At 46.4% G+C, this 9,408-nt stretch overlaps 1 protein-coding gene across 1 annotated transcript in view; it reads right to left on the bottom strand.

Moving 5' to 3' along the window:
- Window positions 1-240: 240 nt before the first annotated feature.
- Window positions 241-9,408, bottom strand: part of FAM124A (family with sequence similarity 124 member A) — a 64,355-nt gene continuing 55,187 nt past the window's right edge. The window contains exon 4 of the mRNA XM_077158115.1: window positions 241-3,679. Within this exon, the coding sequence (XP_077014230.1) occupies window positions 2,897-3,679 (783 nt within the window). The 3' untranslated portion in view covers window positions 241-2,896. The remainder of the gene's footprint in view (window positions 3,680-9,408) is intronic.

The following is a 9,408-nucleotide window of genomic DNA, read 5'->3' as shown; positions in this document are numbered from 1 at the left end:
AGCCTGGGTGCAGTAACTTGAGGGGTCTAATTTGAAAAATACACAAAGAAGTGTTGGGATTGGGGACCACGCCAGGGCACTTACTGACATGGGCCCTGGGCAAGGCTGAGGGAACTGCTAGGCTGAGGAGATACAAGATTGGGTCCATTAAGTGACAAGAAACAGGGCTAAAATCTAGATGCCTGACCATCTAGGAAAGAAGCCACTCATGAGACAACTGGTATTTTTCAATTCAACCAATTTATTGAGCACCTACAGATGCTAGCAGCTATCCCAAGAAGAGATCATCCAGAAGAGTTCGGATCCACCAGTGACTGAGTGGGTGTCAGGACACCTGAGTAAGGAAAATGCTGGTGGCACAGCCAGAATAGAGGTCACAGTCTTGCCAAATGTGTGCCCATGAATCCTTCTCTGTGGCGTGACTGCTGTTTCCAGACCATGCCATGGGAGGCCCCTGGACGTGGTCCATGGTGGGCTTCCCTTCCCTTCTCCCCATTTTGCGTATCCAGCTTTTGGATGGCTTCTCTCTTTGCACATCCTTTGGGGTGACAGCAACATGATAGGTTGGATTGGGGGGAGGGTGGGGCTGGTGCATATCAGGGTTGGGGTTCTCAAGAAATCCTAGGGTGTCTGTGAGTATACTGGGGGTGCTGATTAGGAATGAAGGGAGGAACCACCACCTGGAAGTTGGCTCCCGTTATTGTTGCCTCATTGATTTGTGCTACTGATAATATTGCTTCCCTGGAGGCTGCGTCATCATGCTGGAATTATCTTTCCTTTCTAACATCAGCATGCTGCTTTTCATCATTGGCCATTGACAGCGAGTCAGTATTTTCAGGCAGGCTGGACTGCAAGTAGCTGTCTAGGAATCAGCTTTGCAGAGAGAAGCCCACATTGTTTGTTTCAAGCCCTTGGTTCTGTTGAGTCACTGGCTTGACCTGATGGGCCAATTTTCTTGTCATTATGGATCCCAGAGGCAGTGGGTGCACTTAGATTCTTCGTTGTCCAGGGTGGCTGGGATATTGAATAAAACTCAGGCAACACTCTAGAGCAGCAGTTGACAGACTATGACTTTCAGCCAAATCTGGCCACTTGTTTTTACAAACAAAATATTACTGGAGCCCAGCCAGTCTCATTCATTTTCTTATCATCTCTGGCTGCTTTCGTGCTACAACAGCAGAGTTAGGCAGTTGCAACAGAGACCAAAGTAGTGGACAAAGACGAAAGTATCTGCTACCTGGCACTTTTCAGAAAAAGTTTGCCCACACCTGATCTAGAGCTATGAGAGGCCATAGTTTATAAGCCCCAATTGAAGTGAGAATATTAAAATTCAGTCATGAAAAACCCAGGACACATGGGAGCAGGATCTAAGGCTGTCATTATGACTTGAGGTTTTAGCCCCAGTTCGGCGCTGGTGTGGGTACTTCTAGAGAGGTGAAGGCTTGGCCATGAGTAGTATCAGTAAAGAGCACCAGACTGGGAAATGAGCAAGACCAGCTCACACTCTCCTTCCCCAAAAAGTGAATGACATCCAATGCTCAGCATTGGTCCTGAATTCAGCCCGTGGCATTGCCCACATTGAAACTGTAAACAAAACCCTTCCTGGGGTAGGGGAAGAATGGAAGAGAAGAGAACCACAGGGAAAAACAGTGTCAGGCTGCAGCTCCAGCATTAACAAATCCTCCTTTACATTAGTGGCAGGGTAGCAGTGCAGTGGAGTTTGTTCGGGAGAACGTGACCTTCTTGTAAAATTTCTGATTTGGGGGAGCCAGGGCATTTATTCACCAGTGCAATGGAAATGCCAGTTAAAGCGTTATGCACTATTTAAAAATGAAAAAAAAAACACAAAAAAACCACACACACACACACACACACACACACACACACACACACACACACAGTGTGTGTGATGATGCATGTTTACTGGAGTTCAGAGAAATATAGACGACCCTTAGAGTTTGGCTTTTTAAAATCCAGAATCTTAAAAACTCTCTATTCCTTATGTCTAACATTCCATATTCTGTAATTACCATAAATGAGTCTTTCCTGGTGATAAAATAAATTTTGTAGGAGAGGGCTCTTCCGTAGACCCTCATAAAGCAAAGGTAGTATGGAACAGAAGTATGCAAATCTCATGTTTTGGAAATTAAATCATATTTTCTATGCACCAAGAGTCTGCTACTTACGCTAAATCCTTGTAAAGTGAATTAGTCGCCTTGAATTTAATTTTTGTGTAAATCCAGATTTCCGGATGTTGCGTGGCTTCAAAGGGAGGCTTTATTTATTGCCTACTATCTGTTGATAGTTGTTTTATCAAGCTGACTTTTTCACTATAAGCAATACTTGAATAATCTTGGGGCCCCTGCTTCTATAATGTATACGGAGAACTGAGTGACATGTGCCTTATGCTATCATACTCTAACCTGACATGAGTAATTTAGCATCTTTCTCATAGTACCATATTTTGACTTAAATTGTTTCTCTGCCACAGCATGAAAAATTGCCCAATCAGCTCCAACTGACTAGATGTTCTTTTCATTTCAAATAATTATAGGAAGCATTTAAATTGTAGAAGCACATGAAACCCTATCTCAGATTGAATGGAGTATCCAAAAAATACATTCTCCAGGTTGGCGAGATTTATTTTGCCTAAAAATGGCAGTATTTTCCTTCCAAGTCCTTAGAAATATATCACCCTGACGTAGAATGGGTGGCACTGCAAATGTGCTAAGGATGCCTTGAGAGAGAGAAATTAAATTCCAAACAGAGTCATAGAAGCAGGACAGAGAAAAGTGTTCAAAGATTGGAGGGACAGTGGGTTCCTGGGTCTATGTCACTGAGTTTGTATGCTTGAAAAACAAGTGTGCATGAGTGTGTGTGTGTACATGTGCACTGGTTAGATGTAGAATTCCTCCATTTCACTGTTCCTGGGGCTGGCTGAGGCTGGGGCAGGTGGATTGTCTCCACCACTTGGCTTGAGTTTGGAAGCACTGCACGGGGGCTCTGGGGATGAGTCTGTGCGTAAGGAGGCACCGGAAGCTGAGGGAGCAGCAAAGGGTGTTCCCGAGGAGCTGGGGGACCCTTTGGTGAAGAAAGGAAGGGATACCCAGGAGGTGTCTGTGGCCACCGTGGTCATGGCAGGCAGCGGTCCTTCTCTGGGACCCCTGCGCTCTGACCAGTGGCTGCTGCATCCTTCCGAGGAAAGAGATGTTTCCCCAGAGCTGCAGAACCGACTGGGTGCAGAATATGCAGACACCACCGAGAGATCAGAGGATGACAGCTTCAGGCCCGTGTCCACGTCGGTCTCCTGGACCCCTTCCAGGTCGTCGACGGAGAGGAGGTGGCTGTGCCTCCAATTTGGTGCCCTGTGCCCGGGGGGACCCGTGTGTGAGCCCCAGTGTGCTTCGGCCAAGGAGGACGGGCAGGGGCCATCGGTGGGCAAACAGAACAAGGACTTGCTTCTCTGGAATGACCAGGGATGGCTGGGAGGGCTGCCGGCTTGCCTGGCAAATGCCTGCTGGTCTGCGTTGGCCAGGGTCATGTGGCCGAGCCCCGGGGGTGGGCTGGCCAGCGTGCGGCTTGGTGCTTCGGCGCTCGGGGATAGAAGGGAATGCGAGTTTTTCTCGGAGGAGGTGTGAGCTCTGCTGGGCTTCGGAAACTTCTTGTGCCCCTTCTGTGCCTGTTGGGGGAAGGGGACACAGAATGTTAGCATGGGACTGGGAGTCCCCTGGTGGCAGGACTTCAATCTTAAATGCATCCCAAAGTATTGCATCCCAAAGTATGCATCCCCAAACATACTTTCCCATAACGGGGACCTTCTAGCAATTTCATGGCAAAAAAGGATTACCAGAGTTTCCATTCTCCTAACTCTAGGGTGAAGCTAGAGGTAGGAGAGCTTCAAAGAATACTGGATCAGACTTCTCAGTCTGAGGAGACATGTCCCAGCCCAGATGGAAGCTCAGCTCCTCATCCCCAGGGGGAAGATGCTGCTGCTGCCTCTTTTTTTGAAATGCAATTTGATTGAGATATATTCACCTACTATATAATCATCCAAAGTATACAATCAATGGTTCACAGTATCATTGTATAGCTGTGCATTCATCATTACCATTGAGTTTTTAACATTTTCATTATCCCCCAAACAATAAAAACAAAACTAAAAGTAAAAAAGAACATCCCAAACATTCCACACTCCCTCCACTCCCCAATTTATTTATTTTTTGTCTTTATTTTCGTACTCATCTGTCCATTCATTGGATAAAGGGAGTGTCAGTCACAAGGTTTTGACAATCACACAAGGTATATATATATATACGTTATATATAAAAGGTATATAGTTATACAATCATCTTGAAGAATCAAGGCTACTAGGTTACAGTTCAACAGTTCTAGGCATTTCCCTCTAGCTACCCCAATATACCAAAAACTGAAAAAGGATAATGCATAAGGATAACCTCCAGAATAACCTCTCAACTCTATTTGAAATCTCTCAGCCACTGAAACTTTATTTTTTTTTTAAATTTCTCTTCCTCCTTTTGGTCAAAAAATCTACTCAATCCTATGATGCTGGGTCCAGGTTCATCCCTGGGAGTCATGTCCCACATTGCTGGGGAGATTTACACCCTTGGGAGTCATGTCCTATTTCAGGGATGGTGGGCAGTAAGTTCACCCGCGGAGTTGGCTTAGAGAGAGAGGCCACATCTGAGCAACAAAAGAGGCTCTCTGGGGTGACTCTTAGGCATAGTTGTAAGTAGGTTTAGCCTCTCCTGTGCAGGAATAAGTTTAATAAGGGCCATTTCCAAGATTGAGGGTCTGGCCTATTAAACTGGTTGTCCCCAATGTTTGCGAGAATATCAGGTCTTCCCCAGGTGGGGAAGTTTAATACGTCTACATTTTCCCCAGTACCTCATGGGGACTTTGCAAATACTTTTTTTATCTTCTGCTCAGATTACTCTGGGATATATCAGGGCATCACACTAACCTGTACAAACCAACAGGTCCTTATTCAAGGTTCCAAGAAGTTACAGTGTTCGAATAAACTGACCATTCAAATTAAATTAGATGATCTGCTGCCGAAAATATACATTTTGCACCAAATAAGCATCTCTTCCTTTGGCCCTACACAGAAGTTAAAGTTTTAAGTATAGTCAGGATCAATCTTTAGTCTGCTTTACCTTAGTCCTACCCAGATCAGCTGCTTTCTTATCTCTAATTGAAGTCTGATCTCTTTTTCACCTTTTTAAACAGCTGCTGTGCGGGATAATGCTGACGTTCACAGGGACAGATGCTTCTTGATGAGCACACGCAAATGGCACTCAATAGATTAGCAACAAGAGCGAGGACCCAGTGAGTGTGATGATGAGAAGAATGACCCCTAAATGTGAAAAAGAATGTTCAGAGGGGTGAGGCTTCCCTCCAACCAGAGCATTGCAATTGTGCCCACGTAGTACAGACCCTCCTTTAAAATACTGCTGATGGAGGGAGGACATCAGGCAGCTGCAGGCCAGGCCAGTGTGAGACTCGAGTCCATGCATGTGGGAACACCAGGACACACTAGGGGCTGCCTTTCACTCACAACAGTCCATCCTCAATGAACGAGGCTTTACCTTGAGAGAGCATCTCTGGGCTTGCTCTTAGGCATTACAGATCCCTCTACAGATTTTTGCCTTCCACAAACAATGGTCAGGAAGAGGAGCCCCGAGTTACTGAGCAATTCTGTAAAGCCTTGTCAGGTGCAGATGAGCAGTCTGTCCCTAGAACATCTTACCTGGGCCTCCTCCTTCATGCCAGCCCTCTTCTACTCCTCACCCCAACTCACCCAGGAGCCTGCTTCTGTCCCATGGAACTGGGCAAGACGTTCCCTACACACTGCCACCCATGTCTGCTTCTCTCAGACTCTCCCTGACTAGGCTCAGTGTCCATGTCTACATGCCAACCTTACCTTGCCAAGTTTCAGCTAAATAAAGGATTTGCGGACAGTGGGTCTGGCTTTATGTCCAGGTATAAATAGACTTATGAATACAGTATAGAGTCACCTGAGTTGTGAAGCATGGAAGGGGCCCTGATGGGGTTCACCATAAGGGATATATCCTGGTACCCACTGGGTCTGCCCCAGACAACACCTCTGCCTCCCTGTGCATTCTAATGAAAATGTAGTTCTGTGGAATACATTCATTGTGCACCTATTGTGGGAAGAGGAGGGAAACCATTTGAGAAAGACTACAAGTTTGACTCTATGAAGCTTACCTTTTATTGAGGGGATAGGAGTCAAAGAGAAATATTCCAACAAGATTGAGTGTGACAACAGGCACCATAAAGGGCTAAGAGGGACAGAATGTACCTGGCCAGGGGGAGCAGAAAAGTCTTCAGTGGAGGTGGCCCTACAGGGGTCCTGAAGGACCGGCAGCTGTGTTTCCTGTGGATGGCACGGGGGAGAGCGAGTGGGTTGGGGAGAGAGACCAACACCAGCAGAGACCTGGTGGTGGGCAGGTAAGAAAGGCACCTCAAGGGGTGGTGGCAGCTGGGCGTGGTTAGAGTTCCCGGAGCATGAAAAGGAGTGATGGAGGGTCAAGTTGTGGTCTTCCGTGGAGACGAGGGCCATGTTGGTCAAGAAGGCTGTGGTGATGTGGGTAAGAAACCCACAAATTCATTATCCTCCTGCTGGAGTCACATTCGGTCATTAATTTTGTTTCTTCTGTTTCTTTCATTGATTTCCAAGTCCTTTATTTGCCTAAATTCCACAGATTTCTTAATTCTCTAGATAGACCGATTGGCTAATTCCACCTTTCAGCTGACATTAACTGAGAGTCTTTGTTGCAGAGCTGCTCACCTTTGAGTGGGCATTAAAGGTGTGTTGAGATCCTGATCTTCACAAACAGCCTCTTAGAACGTATAGATATTATCATGATCACTTTCTACATGCTCTTTGATGTAAAAAAATTCTGGAGGTCCAGGCACTTTCAATCTTGAATAAGACATGGTCCTAACCCCATGGAATTAACAAACTAACATTCAAGTATTAAAAGGGAGCCATGGTTCAAGTCCATAGGGGCATTTTAGGGACACCAAGGAGGGACTGACCAATTTTATATTGGGGGAGAGAGTAAGAAAAGCCTGCCTTAGGAAATCATGCTTGAACAAAATCTTGGAAGTTGAAGAGGTGTTTGCCAGCTGGAGGGCAGTGGGTCTGGCACTGGGAAGAACATTTGACCCAGGGCAGCCCAAGCAGAGGCTAGGAGGAAAGAGGTGGGCTGGGAGAAGTGAAGGGATTGCTTCTTGTCCCTGAATCACATGCAGGCAGAAGGCAATTGTGCTTCAAAACCTGAAGGGTTTTCAGAAGATGATAGCCCACTCAGATTTGTGGCAGCGGTGGCCAGAGGCCAGTCTTGAGGCACAGAGACTATTTGGAAGACATCCCTATATTCTTTCACTTCTTAAGATTCAGGAAAAATGAGCCATGATTTCAGTTGCTTGCATGAAATTTCCCCTGACAATTAATTGATTTATGCTGGATTTTCTGCATTTCCAATCCTCTCCCTAATCCTCAGTCACTGCATTTGGTAGTGGTGTGTTTTGCTTTGTTTTGGGTCTCCATGATTTGTGCTCAAATTTCCACTCTGTGCAGTGTACTGAAATTCTGCTAAAGGTGAAGAACAACCATTATGGGGATTTATGACGTTCCAAATCACAGATCCCTGAAGAACATGATGCAAAATGCTTTTAGTAGGGTAAATGGACAAGGTACGGTCTTCTACAGGTCACACTCCCCAGGGCCATTCTCACCATAAAACTTTGGTTTGGAGCAGCTCCAGATTTTATGGGAATGGGGGAAACCAGGAGAAGATGGGCAAAAGGGTTTGAGCGGAACTGATAGCTCCTGGGACGTGAGCCACTCAATAGGGCTTGCTGCCATGTGCTCCTACCGTGCCCCAGAGCATCTGGTTTCACTGTAGAGAACTGGTTACTCCATCTTCTACGCAGGGCTCAATGCTCCATCAGGAAGCAGGGAAGTCCCACTCTGCACATGTTCTGCCCAGGGCCTGACCCATATCAGGAGCTCAAGCAAGACTGAAGAATCACAGCTTTGGGATGGGGTAAGGAGAAGACTCAGAAGGTCCAGGTATCCCTGAGAGGTGGCACAGCTGGTGGCTGTTGGAGCAATAAACCAATTTTCTCAGTCATCTGAGTTTGGCTAAATAGGGGAGAAAATAACACAAGAGGCCTTTGCCAGATGGAAGCCCTTGGATGTGGAGGGGGCTTCCAGAAGCATTTGTTCCAAAGGCCAGTTCTCCTGGGTGACCTAATGTCATTTTCTTATGGGATAAGCACACACCACCCTGCAACTTCCATCTTTGGAGTCTTACTCAAGGACTGTGCTTTTGGATGTTTGCAGCCTGAATCTGCTTTCAAAAGGAAGCCTCCATAGGTATTGATTCATGAGGAGCAAAAGGCCAAAGTTCTCATTTCAGAAACTGCTAGGGGATATCTAAATCTTTCAGGGAACAGGGCTGTGTTGAATTTGGCTTAAAGCAGGCATGACTGGCAGAGTGCTCATACATGGTAGGCTTGCAGAATTTTCATGACTGTGTTTGTTTAACAGACACCTACCTCGACTCTGTCTTATTTTTACTGCACCATAAAGGAAGGGGTCAGACAAACCCTATATCTGTTTTCACAGGAGGGGCTTCAGGTGCATAGCAGATGGGCCCACTGGCGGGCTGGGCTGCACCGCTGGTGATAAATGCCGCCTCCCAGAATGGGCAGCTGGAGGACTGGACTCTAAATCCAGCCTCTCCTGTCTGCCTGTCCGACTTGATCAGATACACTAGAAGCTGCAAGTGAATAATTTTGGAGGTTTCAGGATACCCTTCCTCACCAGACCTTCCAGAGAAAAGCAATAACCTGTGCCCTCCTCACGTCAAAGCCCGCCTGCTGCCAGCTCCCAGGGGGCTGCCCACCTGAGTGTTTCTAGGTGACAGCAACAATTTCCTGGGAGGCTGCTTGCTTGCCTTCTCTTTGAAGCAATGCAGCCTAGCTGGCTTGTTTGAATTCCAGTATTTCTTTCTTTGATACTTAAGGAATTTTCTCTAAGGAACAGAATAGTTTTACATGAATTAACCCATTTAAGGCAACTGGCCAGGGAGAGCTGGTTATGTTCCTGAAATCATCAAAAATCTGTAAAGCTGTCATTGGTCCACGAGCTTCTCGTGCATCCTCAAGCACAGGCAGTTTGCAATTGGGGAGTAAACAGGTCTGGTGGGGACCACTGGGGCCAAAGCATCCTTTTCATAGACCCTGGACTCAGCATCCAGGATCTAGGTTTCTGTTTTAGTTTCCTGGGCTGCTTAAGCAAATAGCATGCAGTGGGTCAGCTTAAACAATGGGAATTTAATGGCTCACAGTTTTGAC

This window comes from Tamandua tetradactyla, chromosome 4 (assembly GCF_023851605.1).
Source record: "Tamandua tetradactyla isolate mTamTet1 chromosome 4, mTamTet1.pri, whole genome shotgun sequence".
NCBI lineage: Eukaryota > Metazoa > Chordata > Mammalia > Pilosa > Myrmecophagidae > Tamandua > Tamandua tetradactyla.
Note: the sequence above shows the minus strand (reverse complement) of the source record. Positions and strands in the feature narration are given on the sequence as shown.